Genomic DNA, 17,727 nt, shown 5'->3' on the forward strand with positions numbered 1-17,727 from the left:
ACCCCTACTTTCTTACTCTCCCCTCCTCCTCTCACCCACTCCCTCCTCTCTCACTTACACCCTCCTCTTTCCCTCATTCCCCTCCTCTCACCCACTCCCCTCCTCTCACCCACTCCCCTCCTCTCACCCACTCCCTCTTCTCTCTCTCCCCCACCCCTCCTCTCACCCACTCCCCTCCTCTCACCCACTCCCTCTTCTCTCTCTCTCTCCCACTCCTCTCTCACTCTTCCCCCCTCCTCTCTTACTCCTCCCCCCCACTCTCACTCACCCCTCCTACTCCCACTCTCCCCTCCACCTCTCACGACCCCCTTCTCTCTCACTCTCACCCCTCCTCTCTCACCCTCCCCAACTTCTCTCCCTTACTCCCCTCCTATCACTCCCCTCCTCTCACACACTCCCCCTGCTCTTTCATCCTATATAATTCCTTAGAGGGGAGGAAAACATAACAACTGAAAAACGGTAACTGTATGTACAGATCACACTATGTCTTTATTTATTTTTTATTTCCCCTTTCCCTGCGCGACAGGGTAAATTTTTCCTTTGATATCACTAAGCGTGAGAGGGAATGAGCACCCGCATTCATGTAAGGTTTTGGGCTCATATCTTAGGAATAGAACACCGTGAGCAGCGAATAAACAAGAGATGTGATACCAGAGTAGACAAGATGGAACAGGCAAGGAGAGTGCACTGTTTCACAGAGGAAGTCTAATGAGGAAGCACCAGGCGTTGGTTAACATGGGCTTATATATAAGACCCTGTGATCTTGATTTGACTACTGCACAAAGGATATGGGTGGGAGGAAGCTGGTCTTAAAACCACAATAAATCTTTAAGAAGATACACAAATACATGTATATACCTAGATACAATTCTTCAATAAAACAATTCAATAAAAAAAAAAAAGACTTCGAAAAGCATAGTTGTATGTTACCACCGGCATTGTCTATGTTCCCCGAACAATGGAGTCATGACTTGGTTCTCCTCGTGCACAAGGAATAAGACGAAGAATACAGAAGAAATCAAAACGGAGGCGGGCCGGACATATTGCAAGAAGAAATGACCATCGTTGGACGGAGATGGTACTCGACCCCGATTCCCAGGGAAATGAAAAGACCAAGACGACGACCAAAAGTAACGTGGGAGGATGAAACCAGAAACTTTGTTGGAACGACTTGGAGAAGAGAGGCTGTAACCGCTGTACCTGGGAGCTCATTGGGGAGACTTCATCCAGCAGGTGGTTAAACAGGGATGAAGACGATGAATATGGTGATATATAATGCCAATGTTAACATGTAACTATATACACACACACATAAGCAAAAACAATAATACAGGCATTTTATATTCATATCTGCTGCCCCAAAGAGTTTACAATCTTATTACGGTAGCTGCTGCCACGAAACATTCATGTGGTGTGAAGGTCTCAACGGACCATTTCTCGAGCCAGTATCTACCACTGCAAAGTCTGGCCAATGAGGACAAGGTGTCTGCTTCTCTAGGAGGAAGTGTTAACCAGTCCACCTTCCGTAACTCATTGCTTTGTACTGACACTGATCAGCTCTTCCACTCCCCCGTACCCCTCCAATCAATTGCTCCTGTTTAACCAAGGCAATGCCTTGTAGAGCGTAGAAGGTATTCATATGTAGGGGATGCTCCATTAAAGTGTGTAGGGATAAAAACGTCTGACAGTGAGTAGCCGGATTCTTGGACACTTCTAATATCTTCTCTGTGACATACAACATTGGCTGGTGATATTGAATGCCATGTCACCGATCAAAGATGAGGGGCTCCTCTTTTTACCCTCCGATTACCGAGTTTGTTTTTCTTCCTCCTGTGGGATATGAACAGAAAAGTCTTGTACGAAATGTATTTACGAGTCTGGCCTAGGGGTTTCCGGTAATGACCCTCAACCCCGCTGTGCACAAACTGGTGGGGGGGGGGGGGGGGAGGAGGGGGCGCGGGCGGTTGCAGAAGGTCTCTTTGGTCCGATAACATCGGGACAAACTGAAGAGGGCATTGTCAGTATGTTTAACTCACCGGCTATACACATATTCCCGTGAATCTTCCATGGCTCTTATTCTGTTTATCTTCTGTTGAAATAAATGTTTATAATCAGAAAACAAAGATGAAATGTATTAAAAATGTACTGTCTGCTACATCAGTCAAGCGCTAAACTACAATAATGGAGATATCTCTATTTTATTTTCTCTTTTCTGTGGGGCGGCCATATTGAATTTGAGATACCATTCATGACACAGGGAGGCTTCAGTGCATCGGGATTTCCTTGCTAATCGAAGGAATTTAGCATAGAAAGTACTCACCATATAACAAATAAAGAAAGCAGTGATAAGGACTTTCAATATGAGCGTGACCAAGCTCATAAGGGTAAAATGAAGAAATGATTTGTGATCTGGGAAGGAGAAAAAAGCACAGTGAGAGTTATATATCAATCTCCATGTAACTGCTCCCTATAACTCCTCCTATTACTCCATATAATCCCTCCCTATAACTCCTCCTTTTGCTCCATATAACCGCTCCCTATAACTCCTCCTATTGCCCATATAACCGCTCCATATAACTCCTCCTATTGCCCATTTAACTGCTCTCTGTAACTCCTCCTATTGCCCCATATAACCGCTCCCTATAACTCCTCCTATTGCCCCATATAACCCCTTCCTATAACACCTCCTATTACTCCATATAATCGCTCCCTATAACTCCTCCTATTGCTCCATAAAACCCCTCCCTATAACTCCTATTGCCCCATATAATCCCTCCCTATAACACCTCCTACTACTACATATAACCCCTCCCTATAACCTCCTATTGTCCCATATAACCCTTCCCTATAACTCATCCTATTGCCCATTTAACTGCTCCCTGTAACTCCTCCTATTGCCCCATATAACTGCTCCCTATAACTCCTCCTATTGCCCCTGTAACAGGGGACTTATCCCTGTTTAAAAATGTGCCTCTATTCCAGCCGTGTGGTGGTTAACTGCTGGTAGACAATTAACCAACACCACCTGGCTGATTACAGGTGTCAGAAAAAGCCTGCCTCTGAGACAGGAAGGGAGATTCTTCCTGAGCTCACACTGAGTTGAGCTGACCCAGGAAGCAGAAAGAGCAGGGATTTCCTTAGTCTCACACGTGACGTGGGGCTAAACAAAGGAAAGACTGCACACGAACTCAGGTCTTGAGCTGCAAGCTGATAACAAGACAAAAGGGGACAAGATTCTAAACCTGGATCCTGACATTGCCTTAGCACACAAGAGTGCGGACAACCAGGAGAACAGAGAAGCCTTCCCCTACAACTACAGAGACAGATAAGACTGTTCTTATAAGACTGTTATCTATGCCTATCAGCTATCAGCTATCTTTAATATATAAAATCGAAATTTGTGGGGTTGAAACTAGATGTGGTGAATGTGATTGGTCCGTGGGTATGCCCGCCCCCCCGCGACTCTCATTGGCCAAGAGGTAAACGCCACTGTGACACACACATAGACACACACAGACATTGGTCCCTGTGTCCGCTCGCCCATACTCAGCCTCCCACACGACTCTCATTGGCCAAAAGGTACAGTGACATCACTGACACTGACACACCATACCCCCACAGAACCCCTGCGGAGTCCAACGTAAGTTTCATCCATCTCACTCTCTCACCCCTGTGTACACACACACTGACTACTCTCACCCGTGTACACACACACTCACACCTGAGACCATGCTTCACACACACTCACTGTTACCCCCGTGTACCTCCGTGTACACACACACACACACACCTGAGACCATGCACATCTGAGAGCAGGCTTCTTCACAGAATAAAAACGGCTTCTTCAAAAATGGCGTTCTCCCTGCACTTTAAAAAAAACCCTTTTCTTCAGCTCCGCACACGCGCTCCCTGTAGCCGCGCACCTTTCCCTGTAGCCGCGGCCGCCATCGCCTGCACCCGCCCAAAACTCCCTGTCCTCTTCAGCTACGCACACACGCCCGCACTGACCCTGCCCGACACTCCCTGTAGCCGCGCAGCTTTCCCTGTATCCGCGGCCGCCATAGCCTGCACCTGCCCGACACTCACTATAGCCACAACCGCTAAATGCATTCCTGTAGCCGCGCTAGCCTGCACACGGCCGCCCGACACACCCTAACGGCCGTCCCCTGCACACGACCGCCCGACACTCCATAAATCACCATTACACAAAATGCCCGCATTCAACTGCCTTCCCGCCCTACGCACTCTTAATTGCCATTATAAAATGGCCACCCGTCTACCCACCTTCACCTACGCACTCCCGGTTTGCCAATTAATTATTTGCTGCCTTTTATTTAACTCTCATTGCCTTCATTACTGCAGGTTTCACAATAACATTATTTTCCTCTCATTGCCTTCATTATTTACACAACATTCTACATTCACCCTCCTTCACACAGCATCATGACGCTCCCTCACCATCTCCTTCTGCGCTCCTCACGGCCATGTGTCTCTGCCCTCCGCGCGCCGCCGTCCTCCTCCCTCCCTACAGCTGCGGCTGTCATGGCCGCCGTCCTCCTCCCTCCCTATAGCTCACCGTGCCTCAAAGCCCCCGCGCCGACGTCTTCCTCCCTCCCTACAGCTGCGGCTGTCACGGCCGCCTCACCGTGCCTCAAAGCACCCGCGCCTCACCGCTCTTTCCCTTCCCCGGCTCCTACCTGCAGCCTCCATCGCTGCTTCAGGCATGGGGACAGCAGGGGGGGACGGGACATGCAGGGGGGGGAGACATGCAGGTAGGGGGAAGAGATAACACACTCACCCACTCAGTCACTCACCCACCCAGTCACTCACCCACCCAGTCACTCACCCACCCACCCAGTCACTCACCCACCCACCCAGTCACTCACCCACCCAGTCACTCACCCACCCAGTCACTCACCCACCCACCCAGTCACTCACCCACCCACTGAGCTCTGAAGGGGGGGGAATTGGACATGTGAGGGGAGGGGGGGTGGAAGGGCCGGAGCTGTGAATGGGACAATTCAATGCCGGACAACGCCGGATATATCAGCTAGTATATATATATAAATGTGTCTATGATTTGGGCTGGTGAATCGCTGGGCTAACCACGCAGTTAGAGGGCTGGGCTGCAAGTGTAAATATACTCCAAAGTGGAGCAGATTTTTGTTTGCTGATTTACACGTTTGCTGTGTTTAAAGGGGCAGGCGCAATAAAGCCTTATTTTAATTTCACCTTAAAACAATCTCCATTGCGTACCTCTGCACATGTCCTATTACAGCCCCATATAACCTCTCCCTATAACTCCTCCTATTGCTCTATATAACCCCTCCCTATAACTCCTCCTATTGCTCTATATAACCCCTCCCTATAACTCCTCCTATTGCTCTATATAACTCCTCCTATTGCCCCATATAACCCACCCTATAACTTTTCCTATAGCTCTATATAACTATAGCGCTATTTCCCCCACCCTATGTGAGATGAGGCGACTACTACTTGTGTGTGATGCGTTACCTGTGGCTCACAGGAGGCCTGAACCTCCGCTGCTGGGAGTCTGGGGTGTACCTGACTCACCTGGTGACAGCGCCTCCACCTGTGAGGGATCCTGACAGTGCCGGATAACCCCTTCACAGGACCCAATGCAATAACTACACACAGTATATATGATAACTGTTTACTGCATGCAGATGATGATAGGCAGTGTTCGACAAACCTATACATTTGCACGCCCCGGGCGAGTGGATTTAACATCGTGGCGAGCTCCTATTGGCCCAAGCAGCACATGTGTGGTACTAGGTGGCGAGTAAATTTTTTGGTGATTTGTCGACCACTGATGATAGGGATAACAATATAAAACTCACCAAATAGGCCACGCACGGCTGTAACCTCCCATAGTGCCCTCCAACCCAACGTCCACACCCTGATGGGATATCCCCAAAGTATAGAGGTGCCCCATGGCACCTAACCACCCAGTGTCCACAGAAGTCAACCCACCCTATATGTGTGACCGCGCTGCCCACAACTAACGTGTTGTTGTTGGTGCACTTGGAGATGTAGAGATACCTGCCGGTAGCACAGACTGAAGACAAGGGGCCGCCCGGTCTCACGTCATCGTCGTCAGCGATGAGTCCGCCTCCACATGGGGTGGTATCCAGCTGGAGGGTCCCACCTTAGCAGTCTCTGTATGCGTTGGTGGTCTGGTCCCAGACCACAGGCCGCATCTGCTGCGTGGTGTTCTTTGCTGTGTCCCTGACACTAATGAGATAATGGGGCAGTGTCCTTGTCTAACCTTGCCCCTGCACTAGGCCAGAGACCCCCATAGGCCCCAGCTAGGGCCCGTCTCCCCCGTAAAGTTTGTGGCTGCTACAGGGACAGGCCCTAGCTGGGGCCTATGGGGGTCTCTGGCCTAGTGCAGGGGCCACAGACACGCTGCACACACCCCCTTTCCTCTCCTTGTCCCAGCGCCGACTGGCGTGGCTTGCAGCGCACCAAATGTATCAACTGCAGTCCTCCGTGAATCCTGCAGCCCTATTGGCTGTATCTCCCCTTCTGACTAGCAGCCCCTGTGGCTGCTGGGGATTGTAGTCCCCGCGAAGCCTGCACGGTAATGGTCGCTGCTGCTGCTGTGTCTCTGCGCATGCGAAAAGCACTCCAATGGCCCCGCGGTCGGAGACTCCTCTGCACATGCGTGTGCATACATAACATGGCGGAGCCCTGCTAAGGGTGCCGCCGCGGATCTCCGGCGACGTGGTCGCCTCTCTGACCGCGGCTCTCCCACCGCACACTGCCGGCACCTGCCCCTGCCTCCACTGCTGCAAGCGGCCGCACCAGGAGGTAAAGGGACCTGACTATATAACCCCTCCCTATAACTCCTCCTATTGCTCTATATAACCCCTCCCTATAACTCCTCCTATTGCTCTATATAACCCCTCCCTATAACTCCTCCTATTGCTCCATATAACCACTCCCTATAAGTCCTTCTATTACTCCATATAACTGCTCCCTATAACTCCCTCTGTTAGGGCCCACAAGGATCTGGGCCGCGCTCCTCGCGGAGCAAACCTGCCACAATCCGCAATCAGGTGCCTCTCCAAGCTTCCTATCCCTGGCTCCTCCTGTAGCCCCGTGGATTCCGGCCGCCGGACTTACCCCCTACACAGGCACCGCACAGCTGAAGAAACGGTCCCCGCGGGTCCCGCCTCCTCTCTCTGGTCCCGTACTGATGTCGGCGCCGCGCTTGCACGGAGTGCGAATGGCGCGCGCACGTAGACAAACGGAGCCTGGCCTCTCTGGTACACATCGCGTCCCCTGCGGACTCCCCTCCTACCTATCACACAACCACTTATTGCTGAGGCTCTTCCCTGCTGGTCTCCCATTGGTTCCTGGTAGTATCTAGGCTCAGTCAGCCCCTTGGTAGATGGCTGAGCATAATACTTCATTCAGTACGAAGTGTTCCCTGCCTCCCTGCCTTGTCCTGTGATTTCCTTTAGCTCCTGTCTAACCTTTTGGCTTTTTACCCGGACTCCGACTATCTCCGTCCCTGACCAAGGCAAATACTACGACAAGCCACAACTCTACAACCACTGACCACGGCAAGTACCCACGACGATTCGCACCTCTCCAACCCCGACCACGGCAAGTACCTAAGATGATCCGCACCTCTCTAACCCCTGACCCGGCTAATGACTACGGCCCTGCACTCCGGACACGCTCACGTGGCTGCAGGTCGGATTTATCCAATCCCTCACCTTGGCCTCGCGGTCGTGTTCTGTTTGTGGTTACACCTTCTTCCCGCAGGCAGGGGCAGAAATGAAACAGATATTTCCATTATGAGTCAGAAAACACATTTCATCTCTCAAGTCATTTGATGTTTTGAAACAGGAAGTTGAATATATTGTACTTCCTGTATTCACTTTTCTTGCATGTTTGAAAGGTCTCTTTCATTATTACAGATAAGCAATGGTTGAAAACAAAAAAATAGCCAGGTATAGTACATGGTTAAAGAAAGCTCTATCATATATTAGAAATATTTATTTAACCCACGCTGTGCTGAAAAGCTCTAGTACCTGCTTACTTCCATGTTGTCGCCTCTACAATAAAAGTTATTTTTTTAAACACACGAGCTTAAAATTTTTTTTTTTTTAAAAAGGAATAACTTTCGAGGTAACCCTGGTGCGATATGATTCGTAACTGGATAAAATGCAGAGGTGGGCCTGGAGGGTAGTCAGTATTTAATATTCCACAAATGTGCGTCTGTTAAGCTGTTATGATATACCAAAAAGTGGAAGAATATTCTAAAAGCAATGACATTGTTTTCTTTTTCTTTTCCCCTTTCCCAGTCCTTTAAGTTCATTTGTTGTATTAGTTATTTTATACGCTGTCACAACAGTGATGTCATTATTGTCTTCCCACTAAATGGGTTATTTATATGATACAAATGTATGTAATTCAAAAGTAACATGTTACCCTTTTTTATGTTCTGTATCCCATTCCCCACTTTTCTTAACAAAAACTCAAATGAAGAACAAGTTTACAAAAAAAAAAAAAAAGTAATTTTTTAAATATGGTAAATATTGTATCTGCCTAGCCCCAGTTTCTTGGAACGCTGTGTCCCGCTTTTTTCTCCATTTTGGATTTCCTATCATCTTTGTTTTTATTTAATTGTAATGTATTTTATTTTGTACATTTTTTTTTATTTTTTAGGTTGCCCATTCATTGCCATTGTGGCTATCTGTGCCCCCATTGAGGGCATAGCTTCCCACAGTGACAATCAATGGGTTTATTGCCGACTGTGTATTGTAATGTGAATTTTATTTTATTGTGTATTTATATTTTTTTCAACACAAATGGGCAAAAGCGCTATTAGCCATATTTGGCTAATAGCACTTTTGTCCATTCTTGTGTGGTGGGGGTGGGGGTTTGTTGGTGGTAGAGGGGGTGGGGGAATGGGGTAATTCCCTGGGGAGGGTGGTTAGGCCTCGCTGTGGGGGGGTTAACCCCTTCATTACCTTAGCAGTTGTAACCGCTAAGGCAAGGGAGGGTTAATCCCTCCTGGAAGGAGTAACCACCCTCCCCAGGGCAACTATAACCTCCACCCACCCCCTCTACACCAACAAACGGGGTAGTAGCGGTTAACCCCTTCATCACCATAGTGGCTTGCCGCTAGTTCTGTTTTTATTCACATTTTAATAACATTATTTTTGAAGCAGGGGATCTCTGGACCTGAACCGCATTCATTTCATATCCGGGGACCCCCTGCTTCCCAAGGTACTGGCCCCAGTATGGGGTGCTGGTATCTCCTGCACATTTAATTCTCCCATGTCATGCAACGAAGGTCTGTACCTAGGGAAGCTGGGGGTTTAATTAATGGGTTCAGCTCCAGAGACCCCCTGCTTCAATAATAGGTCATTAAAATGTAAATAAAAACAGGGAGATCGCCTGTAAGACTGCAAGAGCTGTGCAGGGAGATTCAGCTTCTCTCTGTACAGGGAGATCGCCTGTAAGAGCTGTGCAGGGAGATGGAGCGTCTCTCTGTGTAGGGAGATTGCCTGTAAGGCTAAGGCCCCGCTCCCAGAGTCAGACAGGCGGTGCGCTGACATACACAGACCGCGATATGCGGTCTGTAGGGAGCAGGAGCTGGAGCGGGAGGTGGGCGGGAGTGGGAGGCTTGACAGGGAGGGGGGCGTGGCTTGAGCGGAGGGACCCGCTACTCTCCCCCTCCCTCCCTCCACGGATTCAGGCTGGAGCTGCTGAGGGTAACTTTAAACACACACACGCAGGCACTCATACACACACACACACACACACACACAGGCACTCATACACACACACGCGCACGCACACACAGGCAGGCACTCACGCACTCATACACACGCACACACAGACAGAGGCAGGCACTCACGCACTCGGGCACACACATACACACACAGACAGGCACGCACGCACTCAGACACACACACAGACAGGCACTCACCTGCTTTCACTCCACACTCCTCCCCGCTCCCCGAAGCCTCTCCTCCTCCCGCAGCCTCCCCTCCCCATTGGCTCACAGCCACACCACGTGACGCGTCAACGCTAGGAAACACCATTCTCTTGTGTCCCCTAGCGGCTGACGCGCCACAGCGTGTAGTCATCTGTGCCGCCAGGGGGGACCGGGACCGGCTCGTGAGGATTCCCCTGCTGGTGGGGAACTCGCGACATGGCCGCCCACGCCAACGAGCGCAGCGGGACCCGAGGCCTAAGAGCTGTGCAGGGAGATCGACCGGTAAGAGCTGTGCAGGGAGACGCAGCTTCTCTCTGTGCAGGGAGATCGCCTGTAAGAGCTGTGCAGGGAGATGCAGCTCTCTGTGCAGGGAGATCGCCTGTAAGAGCTGTGCAGGGAGATGCAGATTCTCTCTGTGCAGGGAGATCACCTGTAAGAGCTGTGCAGGGAGATGCAACTCTCTCTGTGCAGGGAGATTGCCTGTAAGGGCTGTGCAGGGAGATCGCCTGTAAGAGCTGTGCAGGGAGATCGCCTGTAAGAGCTGTGCAGGGAGATCGCCTGTAAGAGCTGTGCAGGGAGATCGCCTGTAAGAGCTGTGCAGGGAAATCGCCTGTAAGAGCTGTGCAGGGAGATCGCCTGTAAGAGCTGTGCAGGGAGATCGCCTGTAAGAGCTGTGCAGGGAAATCGCCTGTAAGAGCTGTGCAGGGAGATCGCCTGTAAGAGCTGTGCAGGGAGATGCAGCTTCTCTCTGTGCAGGGAGATCGCCTGTAAGAGCTGTGCAGGGAGATGCAGCTTCTCTCTGTGCAGGGAGATCGCCTGTAAGAGCTGTGCAGGGAGATGCAGTTTCTCTCTGTGCAGGGAGATCGCCTGTAACGTCATCACGTCCAAGGGGCGGGACTTGTGCGTGATACTGGAGCGCGCCCGCACCCCGTAAGGCTAAGGCCCCGCTCCCAGAGTCAGCGCGCCCGCACTGCAGTCAGCCGGGGCGCTGACATACACAGACCGCGATATGCGGTCTGTAGGGAGCGGGAGCCGGGCAGGAGTGGGAGGATTGACAGGGAGGGGGGCGTGGCTTGAGCGGGGGGGGGCGTGGCTTGAGCGGAGGGACCCGTTACTCTCCCCCCCCTCCCTCCCTCCACGGGCTCGGGCTGGAGCTGCTGATGGTAAGTAAAACACACACACTCATACACACACACACAAACACGCACACACACAGGCAGGCACTCACGCACTCATACACACACACAAACACGCACACACACAGGCAGGCACTCACGCACTCATACACACACACACACAGACAGAGGCAGGCACTCACGCACACACATACACACACACACACAGACAGAGGCAGGCACTCACGCACTCAGGCACACACATACACACAGACAGGCACGCACGCACGCACTCAGACACATACACAGACAGGCACTCACGCTGCTGTCACTCCACACTCCTCCCCACTCCCCGAAGCCTCTCCTCCTCCTGAAGCCTCCCCTCCCCATTGGCTCACAGCCACACCACGTGACGCGTCAACGCTAGGGATCACCATTTTCTTGTGTCCCATAGCGGCTGACGCGCCACAGCGTGTAGTGCGCTGTGCAGCCAGGGGGGACCGGGACCGGCTCCGCAGGATTCCCCTGCTGGTGGGGAACTCACGTGTGGCCGCCCGCGCCAACGAGCGCAGCGGGACCGAGGCCTAACTCTGTTCCAGCAGCTATGTGTTTGCAGTAAAATACAATTTGAAACTATCGAGTCGGCAGCCTCAGAGTGATTAGATACTACTTGGTTATGCTACTATGCTCCACTACCTGGGCTGCTGTACACGATCGGATGCAGGTTACTATTTGAAGTAACGGATTTTCATGTTTCAACAGGCACTACTTGTGCACTGTTTGAGTAGCTCCGGTTCCTACCCACCTGTATGATATTCTGTCCAGACTAAACATTTCACTCCTATTGAGTACTAACCTTTGATAGGCAGACCTACAGTCTGTACCTACCACTTAGGAGTTGCAAGGCTGAGCATATATATAAGAACTGTGCTATTCCTATCTACTGTACACAGCTATTTGCATAAGGGTTTAATACCAGCCCTATACATAGACACATTTTCTATCTGGGTCTAAGTGAGTATAATTTATAGACACACTATAGATTCCACTCAGAGCCCTATAGCCTGGAGGTTAAACATTGTTTTATGGTGCTAGACACTCATCTAAACTATGAGTTTCATTATTATACCATATTAAGTGACTACCTTACATTCTTGTCAGGTGGGCAAGAGGATATACATAGCATTGAAACATTACCACAGTCACTGCACTAACACTACCCTCTTTCCTATGAGGATAGTCTATTGGTAAACATCATTTTAATCATCATCATTTTAAACATCAATTTTAATTTCGCTGATTTATTGGCCTCAATTGAATCACACACTACTGATTCTTGAGCGCTCCAACTTTATTTTATTTGAACTTCTCAATAAAGTGTGTTTTAAATGAATCATTCCTCACCTACTACATACATTACTGTTCATCCACTAGTGTCGCTGTGATCTAGAGTGGACGAGTGCTCTCCTTGGGGTGCTTTTTCTCTTGTTACTCAGATCACTTGTAAGAGCTGTGCAGGGAGATCGCCTGTAAGAGCTGTGCAGGGAGATCGCCTGTAAGAGCTGTGCAGGGAGATCGCCTGTAAGAGCTGTGCAGGGAGATCGCCTGTAAGAGCTGTGCAGGGAGATCGCCTGTAAGAGCTGTGCAGGGAGATCGCCTGTAAGAGCTGTGCAGGGAGATCGCCTGTAAGAGCTGTGCAGGGAGATCGCCTGTAAGAGCTGTGCAGGGAGATCGCCTGTAAGAGCTGTGCAGGGAGATCGCCTGTAAGAGCTGTGCAGGGAGATCGCCTGTAAGAGCTGTGCAGGGAGATCGCCTGTAAGAGCTGTGCAGGGAGATCGCCTGTAAGAGCTGTGCAGGGAGATCGCCTGTAAGAGCTGTGCAGGGAGATCGCCTGTAAGAGCTGTGCAGGGAGATCGCCTGTAAGAGCTGTGCAGGGAGATCGCCTGTAAGAGCTGTGCAGGGAGATTGCCTGTAAGAGCTGTGCAGGAAGATCGCCTGTAAGAGCTGTGCAGGGAGATCGCCTGTAAGAGCTGTGCAGGGAGATCGCCTGTAAGAGCTGTGCAGGGAGATCGCCTGTAAGAGCTGTGCAGGGAGATCGCCTGTAAGAGCTGTGCAGGAAGATCGCCTGTAAGAGCTGTGCAGGGAGATCGCCTGTAAGAGCTGTGCAGGGAGATCGCCTGTAAGAGCTGTGCAGGAAGATCGCCTGTAAGAGCTGTGCAGGGAGATTGCCTGTAAGAGCTGTGCAGGAAGATCGCCTGTAAGAGCTGTGCAGGGAGATCGCCTGTAAGAGCTGTGCAGGGAGATCGCCTGTAAGAGCTGTGCAGGGAGATCGCCTGTAAGAGCTGTGCAGGGAGATCGCCTGTAAGAGCTGTGCAGGGAGTAGTCGAAGACTGTTTCGACCTTGTGGGTCTCATCAGTGTGAGGTTGGTTGACCTACTCATGTCTCAAGTTGCAAAGCCAGTACAACCAACCTCACAATGATGAGACCCACAAGGTCGAAACAGTCTGTCTGTGAGTGGGTTTATTGGCTTTGCATCTCATCCCAGGCTATGTTTAAAAGCTGTGTTTAAAGCAGCATGCATTGGCTTAAGGGTTTAACCATGTTATGTGGTCTTGAGACAAAAGGTAGCACTGTGTGCTCATTTGCAGGTCATTTCCCAGAATCTCTTGCTGCAGTGGTAGCACTGTATGCTAAGAGATAATGGTGATATATATATATATATATATATATATATATATATATATATATATATATATATATATATATATTTATATATTTATTTTTTTGCCCTGATGGTGCAGATTGAGAAATTTTAGGTTAGTGCACGGATGAAGACAAGCAAAATTGAAAACGAGATTTCCGTGCTCCCCCGAAAAACTACTTAGGCCCTATTGGGTATACAGTATAAAGTAAGGTTGCCAGGTGTCCAGTAATGAACTGGACTGTGCTGTATTTGGACACTATCCAGTAAAAAATGAGAGGTAATATTGGACATGTATTTGTATACCGGTATTTCCTCTCTGGACATGTGTGTGTCCGGTATTTCCTCTCTGGACATGTATGTGTCCGGTATTACCTCTTTGGACATAGTGACCTGACCGGCTTGGGGGGGTGGGAAGGGGGCGGGGGTTCCCCAAGCAGGGAGAGAGCAGGGCTGTTGCTAAGGGGCTGGACAGCTTCCTCCATCCTGATTTGCTCCTGCTGTGTAATGCAGACAATCAGGAAGTGGTGTCAGGAGCCTGGGGGTGGGGCCAAGGAGAGGAGGAAACAGCATGGAGCGGAGAGAGGTGTGTGTGTGTGTGTGACTTGAGTGCTTCGCACTTTTCACCATTGTGCCCAGTATTTTTGGAGAAGCCACCTGGCAACCCTGGTAGAAAGGTGTTAGAGAAGGAGCTACATTCTATCAGTAAGCTGAGCAAGGGAACCAGAAAAGGAGGCCTGGATGGAAGCAGTGAGATGCTTTCTCACGATACACACACACAAGTTACACCGTCTTACCAGGAATGGCAGCTGCAGACTCAAATACGGTGACAGTGATTAATATTGAGTCCTGAGAATCCCTGTTTGATATAGTATACACCCCGGTGTCATTCAGCTGCAGATCCAGGAGGAGCAAGGAAGCGTTTTCACGGTAGAAGATGGTCCGGTTAAATCTGCTGGACATAAAGACATTTCCAAAGCAGGTGATGGGGACTCCCTCTTGTGTGAGGGAGCAGTTGTGTCCGCTGTAGAAGAGAATAAGGGTTCTATTGAATTCCCATTTAAATGAAGGGTGTTTGGTCTTTGATTCCTCAGTCACAATATAGGAAACGGGCAACAGGACCGATTGCCCTACGCTGGTGTTGATGGAGTTCCAGTGGCTTTTTAGGCGAACGGCATGGTGGGTTCCTGGAAGACCCAACACACAATGGAGGTCAGGATGGGATCATAAGCAATGAGTTCTAGCTACAGTTGTGGAGAACGCATATACAAAAATACATAGTGAGAATTAGGTCACAGGCACTGAAAAGACCTCATATTGAGTTTGAGGTCAAGTTCACGAGGAACCGTGCAGAAAGTCATAGTCAAAATGTGGTGAGGAGCATTTGAAAGACCTCTTATGGAGTCCTAGGGCAAGTTCTAGAGTACACATATCCAAGACCAAGAATGCAGTTACAAGCGTTAATAAATAACATACCTGCATTCAAACAGGCTCATGGGGAGCAAAACTGATCTTAATGCTCCTCTCCCACAAATTCCAAGATTGTTGCACCCCCTCTTCATCCTCTCACCGCCCTCATTCTCGTCTCTCTCCCCCCCTCGCTCTTCCCTTCCTTCCTCTCTCTATCCCCCTTCTCGGCGAAATCCTGCACCCCCCCAAGCCGGTCAGGTCACTAAGTCCAGAGAGGTAATACCGGACACATACATGTCCAGTATTACCATAAATTTTTTACTGGACAGAGTGTCCAAATACCTGTTATTACGGTTCAATACTAAACACCTGGCAACCCTATAGTAGCGGCACGGTAGTTACGCCACTGCCTAGAGCAGCGTATATCTGTAAAACAGAGCAGGGTATTAATGTAACACGCAGAGCAGCGTATATCTGTAACACAGAGCAGGGTATTAATGTAACACGCAGAGCAGCGTATATATCTGTAACACACAGAGCAGCGTATATCTGTAACACACAGAGCAGCGTATATCTGTAACACACAGAGCAGCGTATATCTGTAACACACAGAGCAGCGTATATCTGTAACACACAGAGCAGCGTATATCTGTAACACGCAGAGCAGAGTATATCTGTAACACACAGAGCAGCGTATATCTGTAACACACAGAGCAGCGTATATCTGTGTAACGGGTATTCCACCCCACCCAATCTCATATGTAGTGTGGGTGAGTAGAACATGTAGTGTTACCGGTGTGGTGCGTATACCTGCAGGCTCACAGGAGGTCTGAGCCTCCGCTAATGAGAGCCTGGGGTGAATCCTCTGGAACGAATCTTCTTTTACAGCGCCTCCACCTATGTAGGATTCTATGGACGTGTAGAATGACCCTACATAGGAACCCAATTAGAAACCACACACACAGTCAGTGATTATATAATAACTAAGGAATTTACTACGAACATAGAACATATCATCGCCTTTACATATCCTCATAACCTGTGTCCCTCTCACGAGGAGACACTACCCGTGACGTCTCGCAGGACGTTTCCCCAACACTAGGTGATCCCACCCAGTGTCCAGTGAAACCCCCACACCCAAGGTCCCGTACTCCTACGGAGATAGTCAATGGGTGACTGCGCAGTCACTAAAACCTCTAGGCCTGTTGGTGCACATATAATATTGATACCTTCCGAGCACTCCGATGCTCGGGCCTGCAACACTCTTCTCAAAGGGTCAGACGTCCGTCTGATCCTTTCCAGGTACTTTGCCGGTGGACCCCAACGAGGGTCCCACCGCTCCACGGGAACTGCAACCGATCACGGCAACACCAACCGCATGGGAACAGCAACCGCCGCTATCAGCTTTCTGCCTAACTACTTCTAGAGTGACAGCAACCCTAACCTAGGGCCTGTCCCTGAGGAACCGCAACCTGGGATGGCTTGGGGAAAACTCCTATGGCCTGTGGAACATTAATAACCTGCCCCCCCTTCCCCTAGCTACCCAGTCTCAACTGTAACTGCTAATCCTAACAGCCTAACGCACCTGCAGCCAACACTCAGCTCACACTGTCAGCCTGCAGGGATCCACACACACTTCACACACACTGCACCCACTGCGCCCAGCACATGCAGCGACACACACACAGACAGCTGCAATCACACACAGCCACCTGGATCCCGCAGCAAATCATCCACTGCACACACGCTGTGCCTATTTGCCAGTGCGCACAGCACTACCCGCTGTGGCACTGCCAAACCTGCACCTTACACACACTAAGGGCGACCTCCCTATCTAGGGCCGTCCCTTATCAGTTACCCACTAACCTGGTGGGGAGTTGGGGCCTACCTGGAGGGTGAGGGTACCTATCAGGATGCAGGAGCTGCACTCACTCCCTGCATCCTTCCTTCCCCTTCAGCTCCGCTGCTCCAACTGACGTGACTCATGCAAAGCCCGGGAAAATGTATCTCTTTCCTCCAGGGCAGTCCTGCAGCCCTATTGGCTCCTATCAAGCACCTGGTGCCTGCCTCGCTATGCCTCATGGGAATTGTAGTCCCGAGGCCCTTACTATAACATTGGGGCCGCGTGCGTTCCTCCCCTCTGCCTACACTAACCCCTAATGGCCGCCGCAACCCTTCCTGAGCTGTTCCTGCCCTCGCGCGATCACTGCGCATGCGCGACTTGAAGCGCAACGGCGGCGCCCTGCTCTGCGGCCGCCGGGACCTTAGAGACGCGATCGCGGCCTTAGCAACGGCCCGATCGCGTCCCCGGCAACCGGCCGCAGGCAGGAGAAGCCGCGCTGCTCCCTGCTCCAGCCCCCACCCTTGGGAGCAGCCGTCGGGTTGTTCAGTACCCGCGATCGAGCTGCGCCAGGGGAGGGGGGTCTCCAGGAGCTGCTGGGGACCAGGGTTACACTCTCCCCCTGGTGAAACACCCAACGCCCTCGCTTGGGGAACGACATAGCATGGTACACAGTTA

General features: G+C 50.6%; 1 protein-coding gene across 1 annotated transcript in view; it reads right to left on the reverse strand.

Annotated features, from left to right (window-relative positions):
* Positions 1-411: 411 nt before the first annotated feature.
* Positions 412-17,727, reverse strand: part of LOC142470722 (uncharacterized) — a 28,277-nt gene continuing 10,961 nt past the window's right edge. Inside the window, exons 2-5 of the mRNA XM_075577393.1 lie at positions 14,597-14,986; positions 2,321-2,409; positions 2,037-2,089; positions 412-1,830 (exon numbers count right to left, since the gene is read on the reverse strand). Of these exons, the coding sequence (XP_075433508.1) occupies positions 1,773-1,830; positions 2,037-2,089; positions 2,321-2,409; positions 14,597-14,986 (590 nt within the window). The 3' untranslated portion in view covers positions 412-1,772. The remainder of the gene's footprint in view (positions 1,831-2,036; positions 2,090-2,320; positions 2,410-14,596; positions 14,987-17,727) is intronic.

This window comes from Ascaphus truei, chromosome 20 (genome assembly GCF_040206685.1).
Source record: "Ascaphus truei isolate aAscTru1 chromosome 20, aAscTru1.hap1, whole genome shotgun sequence".
Lineage (NCBI taxonomy): Eukaryota > Metazoa > Chordata > Amphibia > Anura > Ascaphidae > Ascaphus > Ascaphus truei.